At 43.1% G+C, this 18,699-nt stretch overlaps 1 protein-coding gene across 1 annotated transcript; it reads left to right on the top strand.

Moving 5' to 3' along the window:
• Window positions 1-1,510: 1,510 nt before the first annotated feature.
• Window positions 1,511-17,700, top strand: LOC110880557. Its single transcript, XM_022129061.1, has 5 exons — window positions 1,511-1,718; window positions 5,336-5,476; window positions 11,721-12,862; window positions 13,136-15,351; window positions 17,259-17,700. The coding sequence occupies exons 1-5, from the start codon at window positions 1,511-1,513 to the stop codon at window positions 17,698-17,700; spliced, it is 4,149 nt and encodes a 1,382-aa protein (XP_021984753.1).
• Window positions 17,701-18,699: the final 999 nt, after the last annotated feature.

The following is an 18,699-nucleotide window of genomic DNA, read 5'->3' as shown; positions in this document are numbered from 1 at the left end:
AACTTCGCCTCTATGAGGCGACATTGGAACATAACCGTGAAAGCTTTTGGGCATTTGCACACGGTTGAAGATGAGCAAGGGGACAGTTATCGGTTCAACGACAAAGAGGGTGATGAAGAAGGTGAGGAAGAAGGGGGCGATGAGGAGATGCCCGATGTTGAGGAGGACATTGATCCTTCCGGTCCACGGGGACCGAGGCGTAGGTACCGGAAAAAGCATAGGGAAATCTCTGCCAATGTGGCAGATTTTGTGAATCAAAGACAAATACCGTCGTATCGGTTGTGGAACCGTGGGGATCAAGCGATCTACGACAATGTGTCGGCGGGTATTGGTGAAGCAAGAGAGTACCATGCTAGTCGGAAAGAATGGGAAGAGGCGCAAGGGGCGTACTCACAACAACAATGGGGTTTTCAATCATCTTTCCGCGAGAGGGTGGAAAAGCAGTTGGAGGAACAGCAGCTGCAATATGCGTTGCAACAATCTCAAATGGAACGCATGATACAGCTGCAAGAAGAGGAAAGGGCCAGCAGACAAGCATGGGAGGAAGCGGATGCTAGGCGCCGGAATGCACAGGCAGAGTTGGACCAACGCCGATGGGGGGCAATGGCTTTCTCCAACCAGATGGCGATTAATAATTTCAAGGTGCTCCATGACCAAGAACGCCATCAACGAGATTATCAAGCCGGGCTTCCATATGCTGAACATTCGGGGTGGACCGATTACCCCAACCTTCCTCATCCGCGAGGGCCCTCCGATCCAATCCCTCACTGGCCCGAAGCAGTCGGCTCGAGTTTCGTTCCGATGCCGTACCAGCCGCCACCCCAACAAGAGTCAAGCCCGCTGGATAACTATAGGGATATGTTTGAGGCCCTTACTGGTTATCCGTACCAGCCGAACCCGCCAGTGAACCCTAATGAGAGATATCAGCGGTAGAGGCGAGGTGCGTTTTTGTTGTTGTTGTTGTTGTATATTATTAGTTTATTTTCGTTTTTCTCATTTTGATTATTTAAATTATTGCCTAGTTAAATGAACTTTGTGGGTGTGTTCCCTATATAACCCTCACGAGACCTCTCGTCCTCCCAAGCTATTGGGAGGTTTAAAAGGGCTTGTTGCATAAGCTAAATGCAACCGTGATTCCTACGAAAGTGAGTTAGGCTTGTTGTTGTTGTAAAATATTTTCCACATAAAATCGAAGTGAGATAATGCATGGCTTGGTAATGTGTTCATAAAAATGGTAGAACTAAGTAACTAACAAATTTTGATGGTTGTGAGAAGCATGCTTCTACACAAGGATTAGAATTTGTAGGTATAACGGGTTCGCGGGACAACCACTTTTATGAAGAGACGAAGGATATGAGCATCAAGCGATAAAAATCAGGTGCATGTGTTTCTTTTTACTTTGATTGGTAGTTTAGAATAAGTGGATTGTAATGTGTATTTTAATTTCCGGGGTGAAAAGTTGGGAAGGTTAGTCGTGTCACATCCCTTGTGCGTTGTTAGGCTACTCGGTATGGTGCCGGAGCCGAGCACGTCGCCGGAGCAAGACCGACGGGGGCGGCGTGGGAGGACGGCGTCGCCGAGGGGGAGGCCCACATCTTTGGTCCGTCTCAAACGGCTAAAGTCGGACGGCGACGACGGGACAGAGCGGGACGGAGGGGCGGCGGCATGGGACGACGGTGGTGATGTGGCGGCGAAGTCGGAGGACGAACCTGGCGACGGTTCCATACCGTATGGCCTTAAAACTCTAGTTCTTACACATTGAGGACAATATGTACTTCAAGTGTGGGGATGGGGGAGTAGTAAAAATTTTCGATTTTTGACCCGTTCATTTAAACACTACACATTGAGGACAATGTTTACCTCAAGTGTGGGGATGGGGGAAACTTTCAAAAATTTTTACTAAAATGTCTTGTTTTCAAAGCAATCTCAAAAGCACAAGTAACCAAGTCAACGAGGGATGTCACAACCCATTTGGTCTGTTGTTATGGTCAAGTTCAAATTAATAAGCATATCGGGTATTTAGCGGGTGGTTATTTGGGAATAATTCGCCTAAGTAACTAGCAATGTATGCATATCACATATCATACCCTTATACATGAGGTTTGAGCCACTTATATATCATAGATTCACATTTACATGTTTCTTTGTTTGAGTGGGCCGTTAGTCGCGTATTGTAGAACTTGCAATTTTTGATACGTTTGAGACTATAGACCAAATACAAGCACGAGAATGATTAAGGCATTAGGTAAACCTTTTTATCTTTAAACCATTTTTCTATCCTTACCCGAACAAATTCCTTAGTTGCCCATTTTGAGCCTAAACCTTTCGTTTGACCACCCTATAGCCCATAAACCTTAAACCTTTTCTTTTTAAACCCGTGTGATGAAAATTCGATTATAGGAGCTTAAGTTTGTATAGTTGTTATGACTCGTTCAAAAAAAAAAATTGTGAAAAAGAATTGAAAATTGTGGAAGAAAAACACAAAAAGAAGCGTTAGTAGTTATCGAATAAAAGGGTGAAAGATTATTGCCCATAGTGGATGTTTATAGTTTACTTTGGTTTAGGATAGTCTTTTGTAATAAAAAGTCGAATTTTCATCACTCTAGCCACTTTAAAAATATCCTATTTCCTACCCTTCGCCTAGCCCCGTTACAACCTATGATTGAGTTGCAAGCCTATGCGGGTACGTGTTCTAATCGGTTTTGAGCAATTAATTGTTGAAATGCTAATACATTATACATGTTAGCGAATTTTAAGCCGAGTGGAGAGCACATTGTGAGGGATATGCATGAGTTGTTAGTTTTACGGGCGGGTTAATCTTGGGTAACCATTTGTATATCTAAAAGCATGTTACCATTAAATACATTGAATATTGCAAAGAGTTTGAACTTTAGCATGACATTAGACCTTAACCTTTGTCTCGGGAATGGGATGTATATTCGTTGTTCGACCCACGTGAAGGTGAAAAACAGATTTGCTTGAGGGCAAGCAAAAGACAAGTGTGGGGATGTGACACGTGGTTGAAAACCGGTGCTTGTAATTGTTTAATTTGATGTTTTTACAAAAGTTTTAGTTTCGAATTGCCTACTCTTGATTAGGTTTGTGTTTTGCAGGTCTACTGGAGTTTAAGGAGCTTTTCGGGGGCTTTACGGGTCACCGGAGTGAAAACGGGACCACCGGGAAGCAAAACGGGTCAACCGGGAGCAAGGAGTGTGAAAAACAGAAAGAATGATTCCTGGGCACCGTCGCCGACGCCCATATGGGCCGTCGCCGACGGTTGGTGTAAATGGCCATAGCCTGATTTTCTCCGTAGACAGCTAAATAGGCCGTCGGCCAAATGTTGAGAAGCAGGCACCGTCGCCGACGGGGCTTCAGGCCGTCGGCCACGGCTCGTCAAAAGCTGGATCGCGAATTTGGGATTTTTATGTGTAGGCTCGGTTCTTATTGGGTTGTTGACCAACTAATATGGGAGTTACACTTTTGGAGGTTTTTGAACCTTGTTCTTGGAGCCTTATTCACCAACTATTCCATCTTGAATTCCATCCATCATTCCATCATCAATCCGAATCAAGAACAATCAATCATTCACAATCACCAATCCATACAAACCCTAACCATCACCATCAATCTTTCCACCATTATTCTTCGCCAAACCTTCAACATCCATCAATTCTCCATTGTTCAAGCTTCGAGATGATTTCATCCGCATTCCAAACATCCGGTGATCAAGCTTCTTCAACCATGAGCGGCTAATCATCTCGGTTTCACCCCGGTGTAGGTAGTTGTTAATTCTAGGGTTTCGAATTGTTCTTGTTTTAACTTAGTGACAATTTGTATTTGATTTTGAAACTTTTGATAATAGTGTTACATTTGTTGCGAATTCGTGAATTGTCGAGCGATGTTAAAAGTTATGACTTCACGAAACGGTGATATGTAATTGTGCATTATCATTGTTAGGATTTACTTGTGTTGATTACAAAGTGTCTTTTTGTCCGTTCTTCAGGGCGTTGATAGTTAGTAGCACCTAAGTCACGGTACACTAAATCCGTTAATCAAATGCAATTGAGTTGAAACTAGAACTTGTAGAAATCCTAAGTTAATAATTACCGAAACCGGGTGTGATTCCTTTTTATTATTATTGTTCTAAATATCCAAAATTCGTGCAATCGTTAAGTAGTAGTTGTCAAGTAAGTAATTCAATTTCAGTAATCCAATTTCACATCTTTCAATTAAACGAAAACCCAAAAATATTTTAGCAAGCTTCATAATTGTGACAATTGTTTATAATTCATTCGAATCCATACACAAACCACATACTCTTCGTGGATCGACCCCTTACTACCACTAACACATTGTTAAGGGTAATTTGGGCTTATAAATATTATCTTTGACCGGAGCGCGACACTCCGATAATTGCAACACATCGAACTGCTTGTCCAAATTAGTATTGTTCAAAAGACAACAGGCATAAGAAGCTTTAAAGAGAGGGCATCTGGTCAGAAGGTCCTGAGGCTGGAAGAGGGAACAAGGCTTCGAGTTAAAGATGAGACACATCAGAATTAGCAGATAATTGCTCTAATACAAGAGGGGCCCATTTGTTCAATTCCTCTTAAACTTTGAGGAGTCATTTCTTAACCTTCGAATCGTATCTCAGGGTTGTCTTCCTGCTAAGACCATGGGAAAAATAAGTGTATCCATCCTTCAAACCCTCCAGATACCTGCCACCCTTACAAACCTTATACGCTTTGGTTAGCAAGTCAGAGTATTCCTGACTTCCCTTAAGATAAACAATCAACTGACCAAAGCCTTGGGACACCAACCAATGCCTCTTTGCAACAAGCTTTTGATTGTCCTATTGGAACATCACCATCTTTGCTTGAAGATCTTCAAGGTCACAAGAAGCTCCTGTGACACAAACTTGATAAAACTTAAGATCCTCCTCCAACTTCTCCCAGTAGTGTATCTTAATCAAAACATTTGTTGAAGACATTCAAAGATCTGTTCACAGCCTTGGAACCTCTATTGAAGAAGAAGAAAGCACTGATGGCCAAAGCCCTATTGAAGCAAAACACTGATCACGAAGACCAAACATGTGTTTTGGCCAAACAGATGTTTGAAACAAAGCAACATAGGTTTGAAGAACAGAGGTTTGTTCAATGTAACAATATTTAGCCTAGAACAAAGTTTGTATGGAATAGATCAGATGTTAGATTCCCGCAGATATTTGCTAACTGATAGGTGGTTGAAAACCGGTGATCGTAATTGCTTAATTTGATGTTTTTACGCAAGTTCTAATTTCGAAGAGCCTACTTTTGATTAGATATGTATTTTGCAGGACTAGCGGAGTTAAAGGAGCTTTTCGGGAGCTTTATAGGTCACCAGGATGAAAAACGAGCCACCGGGAAGCGAAACGGGTCAACCGGACTCAAGATAGCGAAAAAACGGAGAAGATGGCTTCTGGGCACCGTCGCCGACGGTTTGTGTAAAATTCCGTCGCTATAATTGTCCGTAGGCAGCGAGATAAAGTGTCCGGCAAAAGAACAACAAGGACACACCGTCGGCGATGGGTCCTTGGACCGTCGGCGACGGCTTCGGCTGAACCAAGACGCGAGATTTTGGTTTCTTTAGTGTTGGAACGAATCAAAACATGGGGGGAGCCTTTATTTCGGGGGGTTACACAGGGGTTTTGTTTTTTAATCACCTCTTGGAGCCTAATTCACCAACCATTCATCTCCAATTTCACCTACCATCAAGATACATCAATCGAATCAATCCGAATCATTATTCACTTCACCATCACCAATCATCCACAAACCCTAATCATTCATCCATTCATCCATATTCAAGCTTCAAGATGACCCAATTCAAGTCTCAAGCATCCGGTGATCGAGTTCCTCCCACCATGAGCGGCTAATTACCTTGGTTTCACCTCGGTTAGGTAGTTGTTTAATTTAGGGTTTTGAATTGTTCTTGATTCAACTTTGTGAAAATTTGTATTGATTTTTGAAACCGTTGACATAGTTTACATTTGTTTCGTATTCGTAAATTGTCGAGCGATTATAAAGCTATGACTTTGCGAAATGGTTATGTGTAGTTATGCGTTGTCATGGTTAGGTTTTACTTGTTGTGATTACAAAGTGCATTCTTGTCCGTTCTTCGAAACGTTGATAGTTATTGGCACCTAAGTCACGGTACACTAAATCCATTAATCGTTATACAATTGAGTTGAATCTAAAATTTGTAGAAACCCGAGGTTAGCAATTACCAAAACCGGGTGTGAACCCTTTTTCTCATTATTGTTTAGTAATCAAATTTTCTTGCAATCGTTAATTATTAGTTGTTAATCATTTAAGCCAATTCTATTAGTCTAATTCACATTTTCCAATCAAACAAAAATACAAAAACATTCTAGCAAGCTTCATAAATTGTGACATTCAATTTAGTTCAATCGAATCCATTCGCAAAACACATACTCTTCGTGGTTCAACCCCTTGCTTCCACTAACTATTTGTTAAGGCTAATTAGGGCTTATAAATATTATCTTTGACCGGAGCGCGACACTCCGATCAAATTTTGGCGCAGTTGCCGGGGAGTGCGTGCGCTTTATGTTTGGATATTGTTTGAATTTGTGTGATTAACTGTTTAATTTGCATAATTTATTTTCTTGTACTTTGTATTTTTCTTTGTTACGCGGGGTGTGTTACTTGTGCAGGTTACACGTAGTGCATGCATACGCGGAACTCCGGGAGGACTTCATCGTTAGTCTACGAACCGGAAATCGAAAGACTTGCAAGAGGGAACTTAGCAACCCGGTTGGAAGCAACACTTGTTTCTAACCAAGTCACCCAAACACCACAATTCACACCACCCATTGAAACTGATTCAATGGCAAACCAAAAGCTTAACCAAAATCAAAATCCGAACCAATTCCAATACCGAGGAAACTTCAATCCCGCTCAAAATGTCCAACCTATACCTCAAGAGCAACCGGGTGGTAATAACAACTCTAGACCACCCACACCACCTTTCCGAAACCAAAATCCCAACAACACCCAAAGAACACCCCAACAACAAAACTTTCGCTGACAAAATTCCTTACCCATTCACCTTGATGACCGGAATGTTAATTCCGACCGTAGAGGCAATCAAGATCGTGGCAATCCCGCGAACGAAGACCCGTTCTTTAATATAGACGATTTGAGAAACGCTATCCCCGATGATGAGCCGTTTAGTATTACCAGTTACCAATCGCCGGAACAAGTGAGTGTTCATACGAAATATTCGGATGATGGGGGTAATTACGATGATCGGGTTGATAATGAGGATTGGGGGTATGTGAATAGGGGTAATGTCTACAATGATAGAGGTTTTGAAGATGATGAGTTTGGCTACCAAAATGCCAACTTTGTGGGGAACGATAACTATGGGTACGGGAATGTGTGAAATGTGTCACACCCTGTCTTTTGCGGAAGCGTATGATGTGTGATTGGTTTAATATCATTGCATTCAATCGTAATAAACAACTACATGATCAAAACGATGTTCATCCATTCATAAAATTTGAGTATTACAAACACTTGTTATTTAAGTTTTAAAACACAACCTCCGTCTAGGTTACAAATCAACAAAAGTGGATGACATCTAAACTTGGAGTTTACTTCTAGTTACGACACTTGCGCCCAAGATCCATCCTGTTACCTGAAATACATGTAATTTTGGAAAACATCAACATAAAGTTGAGCGAGTTCATGCGCCTTGTTTGTATATCGAAATTCTTGTAAATCTTTGAGAGACTCTTTTTGTAAACAGGTATGAAAAACGTGTATGAACATGAATGTTTTACAAGAACTTTAAGGCATGTGAGGACATGGGGAGTACTTGTTATGACTCCTTGTCGGAATACTCATTCTGATTCCTTGTCGGAGTACTCGTTCTGACTCCTTGTTGGAGTACTCGTTCTGACTCCTTGTCGGAGTACTCGTTCTGACTCCTTGACTGTGTCGATTACCCTCGACTGTGTCGATTAACCTCGACTGGGACTCCGAAGCACTACTAGGTACTAGTTTTGACCATGAGTGGGGTTCGGCAGTACCCGTTAGATCTAACCCTCGTCCCTAATTAATGAATGTTTTTAATGGCTTGGTACTAGTTTTCACCAAGACTTTATGGCATTTTTAGCATTTCTTGGTACTAGTTTTCACCAAGAATTTAAGGCATCTTTAACACTGCTTGGTACTAGTCTTCACCAAGAGTTTATGGCATTTTTAGTATTAAGTCTATGCTCACATGATCTAGTATTTCATAGGCGTTTCATACCGTTTAAGCATTTGTAACATGTATTTCACCCCCGAGAGTTATAAAACCAAAAGTAGTTAAAGAAAAGGGGGAGCATGAACTCACAGTTTTACGTCTTCAGTTCTCGTAACTCGAATCTCGTCAGCAAACACGACTACCTACAATGTGCTAGGGTCTATTAGACGAGCGGGCCGTGCCTTGCCTTAGTATTCATGTTTTGAGTTACGTTTACTTTATGTCTTTACATCATACAGAGTTATAATACTTTTCAAGTATTTTGTTTTCGTGTTTCCTTCCCAAGGATGGGAGTATTTCGTACATGTATTCTTGTATTTGTAGTTTCCAAAATAACATATTTTCACTTAGAAAATATACGTAGACTTGTTTTGCCCAAAATAATGTATCGTCAAGAAGATATATATTTTTCTTCAAAAATCATACATCTTTTAAATATTCTAAGAAAATAAATTTTTACTTCCAAAAGTAATATATTTCCTCTTTGTCGAAAATATGATATACTTTGTAATAATAAAATCATACTTTCGTTTCTTTTGTGTCCAAAATAATATTTACCAAAAATATATTGTAATGGTACTTCTCGGAGTATTTCGTAAGTTGTGTTATTGCGTTCGGTTTTACAATATCAAGTGTGTAGCTTATATATTTCATTCCATGAAATTCTTGGTATTATTTTGGTGTTGTAAATTCTTGGTATTTGTGAGTTATATTATTTTCCCTAAAATAATATAACTACTTCACATAATCACACACAATGTCTTTAATGTAAATATATATTCTAAATACATATTTACCCATTTTTATTTGTAAAAACCAACCTCCAATGCTTGTATTTTTGTTACAAAAATCTATGGCAAAGTTTATATGGAAAATCATAGTTAAAAATACACTTGTAAACACTTGTGTAGAAAATATTTTCTAAGTGTTGGTATTTTTAGAAAATTTTGCCATAGTTTCTTTTGTAAATGGAGGTTTCCATGCTTTCAAGCATATCATTTTCTTTTGTAAAATCATCACCAATCATCAACAAATCATTCTACACTTACCATATGTCAAAAATACGAAATTTACACTATGTCATGAACTTGAAACCTTGCAAAAATTTGTAGTAACTTACTAGTGTACTTAGTAAGTTTAGTTACCCTTTAAAGTGTGGTTATTTATTTAAAAATGTCATTCTTGAAGAATTTAGATCTTCACAACTTGTATGAAGATTTTCTAAAAATATTTCTTCTTGTATTTTTCTTGTTAACAATATGTTTCTAGCTTTTATTCAACACTTAAAACATGTTTATTTCCTTTAAACATCATGATCATGTTAGATCTTGTAATAAACTTTAGTTCCTTGAAAATATTATTCTTGAAATATTTTATTTTCAAGTCTTATATCATGTATCACAAATCATCATTCACTAAAACAAGTTTATTTTAAAGTTCATGATTTACATAAAGGATGATCATTATAAACTTCTCAAGATCTATCCTTACACTTGCTAGATCATGTGTTTAATCATCACCTAGCAAGCTTCATATGGTGATCTACACCATGAACACAAGAAATCAACAAACAAGTTCAATACATACACTAGAACCACTTGATCTTCATGTTTTAGATCTTTATGTTAATGTTCATCTTTATGTTTCTTGAGATTCTTTAGTTTACCAAGTTACTTCATACTTTAACCACTAAAATTGTGAGTAAAAACAAGATCAATGGAACTTACTACTAGCACTATGGCTAGAGAAGAACACAAGTTGATGAAGATGATAAACTAGGTGGATAAAAGCACTAGAGAGAGGTCCTTCAAGCTCCAACGCCTCCAAGCTTCCTAACTCGGCTCCTAGCACCTTTGGACCTCCTTAGAATGGTTGGGAATGGTGGAGAGGTGGTGGTGGTGTGGTGGCCGTAGGTTATGGGGGAAGGGAGGAGGAGTTTTGTTGAAGAAGATGATGAATAATATATGTATTATTTAAGTGGTTTTTATATAATTCTAATAGCATATGGCATCTTATTTTGGAATATACTCCAACAAGATCTTATAAAATATATAAAAGAAATCTCTTGTGGAGCCCATGTCTCCTAACCGGTTATTATCAAGGGGGGGGGGGTGATGTATTGCAAAATACATCGGTATTCGCGTCCTTTTTAGTCGTTAGTTAGTTAGTTTTAGTGTCGGTTTAGTTTAGAATGTACATACTATTGATTTATTTGTGTTTCCAGGTCTTTACAGCCAAAAGGAGCGAAAACGAGCAGAATTCTGGAAAGGCGGAAGGCTGGTACGGAAACCGAGGAAGTCGGGAGCTGAAACAAAGAAAAATTACAGTTCTGGAGCTCCCAGGCGGGCCGCGTAGACTTAACAGGCATCTTCACGCGCCCCGCATTGACTTAAAGGAAGAATTGCAGGAATAACTACCTCTCGCGACCCGCGTCAACTTAGGCATGATTCTTAGGCGGGCCGCGAGAGTTTTGGCAAGATGTTCAGGATTTTAAACCCTAGGCGACCCGCGTTAGCTCAAGCCATTTCTTCACGCGGGCCGCCTGAAGAGTCTGTGTTGGCAGAAGGTTGCGGATTGCATGGCAAGTTAGGGTTTTTGGTTATACAATAACATATAGGCGTGCACAGCGGGATTATTACGAACTTGGGCATCTTTGGGCAAGAATTGGCTGCTGATTGAAGGCTGTGGACGTGCTTGAAGCATCTTGGAAGCTTGGAATCATTGGGATAGCGTTTTTGAGCATTCGGGAGTGAAGATTCGGGTTCTACATACCTTTTTCTTTCGTTCTTTGTTTGTTTAGACTTTGTTACCAATGAATTCAGTTGATACAATGTTTTTGACTTTGTTTTTGATGATATTTTCCGGCTAAAACCATAAACTACCTAGGCGATGACTATGGCATGACAAAGTTTGGATTTTTATTTGATTATTGATGTGGTTGTGGACTTTTCTTGTATTGTAAACACTATGATAGTTTGTCTTGGTGCATATGTGTGCTTGTGATTATTTATTTATTTTTTATTTGTTCCATTCGATTCTTGGTGACGGTCTTTATCACGGAATAGAGTCGAATTAGGGTTCTTGACTTAGGTGAGTGTCTACATCACATAATAGGTCATTAATTCTTTAGGGTGAAAAAGTGCACTAGTAACCTTAGGAACAATATTCGGTAATTAATTAAAATCAAGTGTGCTGCTAGACTCGTCGCGGAAAGGCTCGAGGATATTAATAGGTCTCGGAGTAGTTATAAGGAATTAACCACCCATTGTCTATTAAGCCAAGATTAAACCCATAGTTGCTTTAGACGTTCGCGCGGCAAAGTAGAGCGTCTTACATAAGCACTTTCAAGAAACTAGAGGACGGACAAGAAATCTAGAAAATCGGTGAGCTTTCGAATATTCCATTGACAGGGGGTTGTTCCGCGGTAGTCTTGAATAAGCTACCAGAGAAGTTGACCGACCCTGGCACATTCACGATTCCATGTTTCTTTGGGGGAGCCGTTACCCCTTCTCACGCCTTAGCCGATTTAGGGGCCAGCATCAATTTGATGCCATTCTCGTTGTATGAGCGTCTTGGTCTAGGAGAGCTTACACCCACGCGCATGTCATTGTCCTTGGCTGACCGATCAGTCAAGTATCCTCGTGGGGTAGTAGAGAATTTGCTGGTGAAGGTCGATAGGTTTGTGTTCCCAGTAGACTTCGTTGTGCTTGATATGGAGGCCGATGAGAGAGTTCCTCTTATTCTTGGCCGTCCATTCCTTCGAACCGCAAAGGCGATCATTGACGTCTTTGACGGTAAGATTTCTCTTCGTGCGGGTGACGAGGTTGTCACATTTGAGATCGATAGAGCGATGCAGCATCCTAGTTGTGGAGATGATGTTAGTGGGCCGTGTCATTCCGTCTATTTTCTCAATTCATTTATATCTTGTGTCGACACGTGCTTCGAGTACATTAGTGGAGCCGATCTGGTAGGTGAGGGAGTTGTTGACGAGCATTCTGAGGATGAGGTAGAGGAGGTAGAGGAGGAGTGTTTAGATGAGAGCGATGAGGTTAGTGCTGAGCCATTAGGGCTCGATGCGATTAGTGATGAGAGTACTTCGGTAGAGATTCCACCGCCTTTAGAACTTAAGGTTCTTCCATCCCATCTCGAGTACGCGTTTCTAGGAGAGAAGCCGAGTATGCCTGTCATCATTTCTTCGAAGTTGACAGAGGAGGAGAAGTCAAGGCTGATTGAGGTGCTTAGAGAGCACAGTGATGCGATTGCATGGAGGCTATCCGATATCAAGGGCATCAGCCCTACCTTTTGCACGCATCGCATTCTGATGGAGGACGTTTTCAAGCCTGTAGTGCAGCCGCAGCGTCGGTTGAATCCAAATATGCAGGAGGTAGTGAAGAAGGAGGTGATGAAGTTGTTAGCGTCTGGGTTGATCTATCCCATTTCTGATTCAGCTTGGGTGAGTCCTACGCAGGTTGTCCCGAAGAAAGGGGGGATGACGGTTGTTCTGAATTCGAAGAATGAGCTTATTCCGTCTCGTACTGTTACGGGTTGGCGTGTGTGCATTGACTATCGAAAGTTAAATGACGCCACTCGTAAAGATCATTTTCCGCTCCCATTCATTGATCAGATGCTTGAGCGTCTCGCGGGTCAGCAGTTCTATTGCTTTCTCGACGGGTTTTCGGGTTATTTCCAGATTCCTATTGCACCAGAGGATCAGGAGAAAACCACTTTTACATGTCCATATGGCACATACGCGTACCGACGCATGCCGTTTGGATTATGTAACGCTCCTGCTACATTCCAGCGTTGTATGATCGCGATCTTTCAGGATATGGTCGAGAGTTCGATGGAGGTGTTTATGGACGACTTCTCAGTGTATGGTAGTTCTTTCGATCAGTGTTTGACGAATCTTGAGAGGATGCTAAAGAGATGTGTGGAGACGAAGTTGATGCTGAACTGGGAGAAGTGTCACTTCATGGTGACTGAGGGGATTGTGCTAGGGCACAAGATTTCGCGAGCAGGTATTGAGGTTGATAGAGCGAAGATAGATACAATTAGCCAGCTTCCTCCGCCGACTAGTGTCAAGTCGGTTCGTAGTTTTCTCGGTCATGCGGGATTTTATAGGCGCTTCATTAGGGATTTTTCCAAAATCACTCGCCCCATGACGCGATTGCTGGAGAAGGACGTTCCTTTCGTCTTTGACGAGGAGTGCCTTCGAGCGTTTGAGTTTCTGAAGGAGAGATTAGTGAGTGCACCGATCCTCGTATCGCCTGATTGGAGCTTACCATTCGAGTTGATGTGCGATGCGAGTGACTACGCAGTTGGTGCGGTGTTAGGGCAGAGACGGGAGAAGCATTTTCACCCGATTTACTACGCGAGTAAAACGCTGAATGATGCCCAGGAAAATTACACCACTACGGAGAAGGAGTTGTTGGCGGTGGTGTTCACGTTCGATAAATTCCGATCATATCTCGTTCTTTCGAAAACTGTCGTGTTCACTGATCATTCTGCTCTGCGTCACTTGTTTCAGAAGAAGGACGCGAAGCCGCGTCTTATGCGATGGATTCTGCTTCTTTCCGAGTTCGACATTGAAATTAAGGATAAGAAGGGGGCAGAAAATGTGGCGGCGGACCACCTGTCTCGCCTAGAGGATCCGAAGCGTGAGGAGATTCGTGAGGAGGCGATAGGAGACAGATTCCCTCACGAGTCTATTGATGCTGTCACGGCAGGAGCCGTGGACCTCCCGTGGTTTAGCGACATAGCCAATTATTTGGCCGACGGGTTTGTGATGGAGAGTTTGAGTTTGCAGGAGAAGCGCAAGTTGACGAGGGACGCTAGGAAGTACATTTGGGACGATCCCTATCTCTTCAGGATAGGCGGTGATCGAGTCTTGCGGAGGTGTGTTAGTAGAGAAGAAGGTGCGGGGATCCTGAGGCACGTGCACGAGGGATTGACTGGAGGACACCATGGTGCGCATGTGACCGCACAGAAGGTGTTTGATTGTGGTTTCTATTGGCCGACGGTGGTAGATGATGCGGCCGAGTTTGTTAGGAAGTGTGACCGGTGTCAGCGAACCGGCAACATCTCATCCAAGGATGAGATGCCCCAGAATCCCATTCAGGTGTTGGAAGTCTTTGACGTTTGGGGTATCGATTTCATGGGACCATTTCCATCTTCGAGTGGAAATCGGTACATCCTCGTTGCGATTGACTACGTTTCGAAGTGGGTGGAAGCTCAAGCTTCGCCCACTAATGACGCACGAGTGGTGGTGAGATTCTTGAAGAAGTTGTTTACGCGATTTGGTACGCCTAGAGCCATTATCAGCGATCGCGGCACGCATTTTTGCAATGCGGTTATGGAGAAGGCGTTGGAGAGATATGGAGTTACGCACCGCTTGTCCACCGCGTATCATCCACAAACGAGCGGTCAAGTGGAGAACGCGAATCGAGGAGTGAAGCGGATTTTGGAGAAGACGGTAGGGAAGAGTAGGCAAGATTGGTCCGACAAGTTGGACGATGCGTTGTGGGCTTTTCGAACCGCCTACAAGACGCCATTAGGTACGACACCGTTTATGATCGTCTACGGGAAAGCGTGCCACTTACCGGTCGAGTTAGAGCATCGGGCTCTTTGGGCGCTCAAAACGGTGAATTTAGATTTGACCGAGGCCGCTAGGAGACGATTTTTCCAAATCCATGAGTTAGAGGCGCTTCGTGACGCCGCGTATGATCGTTCTTGGAGTATCAAGGAGAAGTCGAAATCGTTGCATGATAGGAAGTTGCGAAAGTTGAAGGAGTTTAAAGTGGGCGATCGGGTGCTATTATTCAATTCGAGGTTGAAATTGATCGCCGGGAAGTTGAAGTCGAGGTGGTTCGGGCCGTACGTCGTGAAGGAGGTTTTCCCGTACGGTACCGTCGAGTTGTTTGATGAAGAGAGTTCGCATGTGTGGAAGGTAAACGGGCATCGGTTGAAACACTACATAGGAGGTCCCATCGATACCGCCGAAGAGGAAACCGTTCCTCTTTCGGACCCGCCTAGCACCACCACGTAGGTTCTTGAGTGAAAACTCAAGTGTAGAGTTTGTATATTGCGTCGTTGTCCGTGTCGTGTCCTTAGTTTAGTTTTTGTGAGTTTTTGCGTCATTTGTGTCGTTTTGTGTTTTCTTGCGTCTTGTGTGTGTCGTGAGTGTTTTTGCAGGTTTCATCGCCTTTACGGAGCCGAGATCGATCACCGAACAGCTGCACAGGTACGTTTAACGCTGAAAACGCGTAAATAAATGCAGGGGGTAAAATAGGGATTAATGATAATGAATTTTTGCTGAAACTTGCTGTTACTGTTAACCAAACAGCAGTTCTGCACTGTCCATGCGGCCCGCGTAGGGTTTTTCCCTATTTAACGCGGCCCGCCTGGACTTAAAAGGAAATGCAGATTAAACGAACACTCGCGACCCGCTTTCACTTGCCATTACACTTCACGCGGGTCGCTTGGGTGTTAAAGGGGTTTAAAAATAATAAAGTTTAAGCGACCCGCTTCATATTGGCTTCACACTTCACGCGGGTCGCGTGAACAGTCGCAGTCGGTGTCATCTTCAAAACCCCCAAATCACGCTCATTTGAAACCCTAACCATCTTTGACAACCCCCTCCGGCGACTCACACCCATAACCACCTCCCTTCACCACCGTTTCACCACCACCCATCTCCCCGAACACCACCATCCACATTACCTCCACCACTGCCATACAACACCACCATCACCCCGTCCATTTTAACCACCGCCTGCCACCACAGTCATCACGTCCACCACCTGTTCACCACTGCCTGCAACCCCCGTCAATCGCCACCTCATCGCCAACCACCAGACCACCATGGACACCACTGTTGACACACATCAGATTTATCTGTTCATTCGGTTCGGTTACGCTTCAGGTATGATTTCTTGCTGGATTACTTCGTCATTCAGTTTGTGTCGAGTCGAATCGAGTCTAGTTAGTGTTGTTTTGAGTCCGCAGGGTTGTGTGTGAGTCGGTTCAGTTTGTGTCTTAGTCGGGTCAGTAGGTTTTAAGTTTGGGTCAGGTCTTGTGTAAGTATCATTTCGTCAGTCTTGTACGTAATTATGGTTCGGGTCAGTCAGTGTCGGTATGTTTAGGTCACTGAGTCCGCAGGTGGTTACATCGAGTCCCTATGTTCTGCGTTGTTGAATATTTGCCAGGGTGCGGGCGGTTTGGGTTGGTTTGTTTGTATTGGTTGATTTGTTTTGAGAGGCGTGCGAACGGGATGTGACATAGGGAAATCAAAGGGGGCGGTTTTGTCCGCGAAAAATTTTTGGGCGTTTGTTTTTGGACATGATGAACTTCAAGTGTGGGGAGGTATTGCGCGCACTTTTCACATAAAGATTCCATTTTTCACAAAATTTGCGCGCATTCGCTTCCGTTGCTTCCGCACTTGGATTGTTTTGATTTCTCGGCACTTAGGATTGCTCGAGGGCGAGCAAGGTGCCGGGAGGGGGTAAAAGTGTAAATTTTTGTAAAATGAGTCATAAGTGTCGTTTTTAGGATTATGTGCGTCGTTTTGCGTCGTTTAGGGTCCGTTAGTGTGTTTCGAGTCATAGTTGCGTCGTGTTAGTGTCGTGTCGTGCACGTACTATTGCATCGCTCGATTTTAGGCCGCGTCGCCCGTACTCAATCTCCATTCGGGCGAGGTTGGCCTAGTTTCGGGTTGTTTTTGTGATATGCACTTCTATCGGACAACGGCCGCGAATGAAATGCTATACGGCCGTCATCCGATTGTACATTATTATATTATTATTTTATTATTTATATAAAAAAAATAAATAAAAAATAAAAAAAACACAATAATTCCAAAAAAAATCAAAAAAATTCAAAAATACCAAAAATAGCTTGTGATTACTAACGGTTCACCTGTTTTGCATGTTTATTTGATCTGTTGTGAACAGGATGTCAGGTGAAGGATCATCTTCGGGTGTCAAGCGCAAGAGGCGCACTACTCGTGCCCAGGCAGCTGCACAGGAGCAGCCGGATGCTCCGGTACTTCGAGAGATCACATACAGGGATGCTGGGACCCCACACGGGCAGAGTGAGAGGCTGGTTGAGAGCCCGTTGTTGCGTTTTACGGTGGGGTCATATGAGTTTATGAAATTCGAGGCAATTAAGAAGGTGAAGTTGTTAGAGAGTAAAAGGATTGACTGGGATTTGGTTAGGAAGTTGGGACAGGTCGAGAGAGTTCAGGAGCTTCTAGAGGATAAGTTTAGGTGGACGATGGATTGTGAGATGCCTCAGTATCTGGAGCTGACTATGGAGTTTCACTCCACATTCATTTATAGGCACCCAGGGGGGTTCGATCAGCCGGATGTGGTTTCGTTTGCGTTGGGCAAATAGGTTTACAATATGAGTCTGATGCAGTTTGCAGAGGCGACAGGGTTGTATTCGGCTGAGGAGGTTGGGTCAGATTAGTTTAGAGGTTTATTGAGGTAGGTTTTGAGAGACCCGGCAGAGGCGTGTGTCGTGAAGGAGGATTTGGCACGTTTCTGGCACACCATTGCTATTTCACCATATTCTAGCAATTTGGTGGCGTCAGACATTAGAGATCCGGTTTACAGGTTCGTGCACAAGATTTTATGTTCTACTTTGATAGGAAAGCACGAGGGAGATAAGGTAAACCAGCACAGTTTGTTTTGTTTGATGTGCATGGTTGAGAGGCGGCCGGCCAACCTAGCTAGTATTTTGGCATGGTCCTTAGCGAGGCCGAAGAAGGGGGGGTGGTACGGCCAGATTGTATGGTGGGCCGTATATCACTATGTTGGCAGCCAATTTGGGTGTGTTTGCTGAGTTTCCGGCGGAGAGGATGACTGAGGGACCCGCTCCATCTCTCGTGGAGTTGAGGAGTTTACAGCTAGCTAGGATCGTCACGTTTATCGAGCCGCTAGCATGGACAGAGATTCTGCCAGCACCACCGTCCCCGGATCCGACTGCCGAGGAGGCAGCGACCACCACGATTCCGGAGTGGTACCAGGTGCCACTTCAGAGACATCAGCTCCCAGCACGGGGGTATCCTTTCAGGCAGCCGCGGCCAGTGCCGCTGACTTTGGAGGGTTTGTATGATAGAGTGGAGGAGGTTAGACAGGAGGTTAGACAGGAGGTTGAGCAGGTGAGACAGGAGATACGAGAGGGTTTGCAGGTTATATATGATCACTTCCATTTGCAGGCGCCAGCAGCTTGGCAGCCACAGCAGGAGGAGCCTGCTGGTGGAGAGCAGGGTGGAGCAGGAGATGCATGAGGATGAGCAGCAGTGCTTGCAGCATTTATATCTTTTGTTTTATTTTTATGCTGTTTTTGATCCTCGTTAGTTGGTTTGTATTGATATGATATATTGGTTGG

The sequence above is a fragment of the Helianthus annuus genome, chromosome 10 (assembly GCF_002127325.2).
Source record: "Helianthus annuus cultivar XRQ/B chromosome 10, HanXRQr2.0-SUNRISE, whole genome shotgun sequence".
Classification (NCBI taxonomy): Eukaryota; Viridiplantae; Streptophyta; class Magnoliopsida; order Asterales; family Asteraceae; genus Helianthus; species Helianthus annuus.
This window is presented reverse-complemented; position numbering and strand designations above follow the sequence as displayed.

Coding starts and splice junctions, on each gene's coding strand:
- LOC110880557 (XM_022129061.1), top strand. CDS start 1,511: ATGGTGCCGGAGCCGAGCACGTCGCCGGAGCAAGACCGACGGGGGCGG. Junction 1,719..5,335: donor GGAGGACGAACCTGGCGACG/GTTCCATACCGT, acceptor TGTATTTTGCAG/GACTAGCGGAGTTAAAGGAG. Junction 15,352..17,258: donor GACCCGCCTAGCACCACCAC/GTAGGTTCTTGA, acceptor TGTTGTGAACAG/GATGTCAGGTGAAGGATCAT.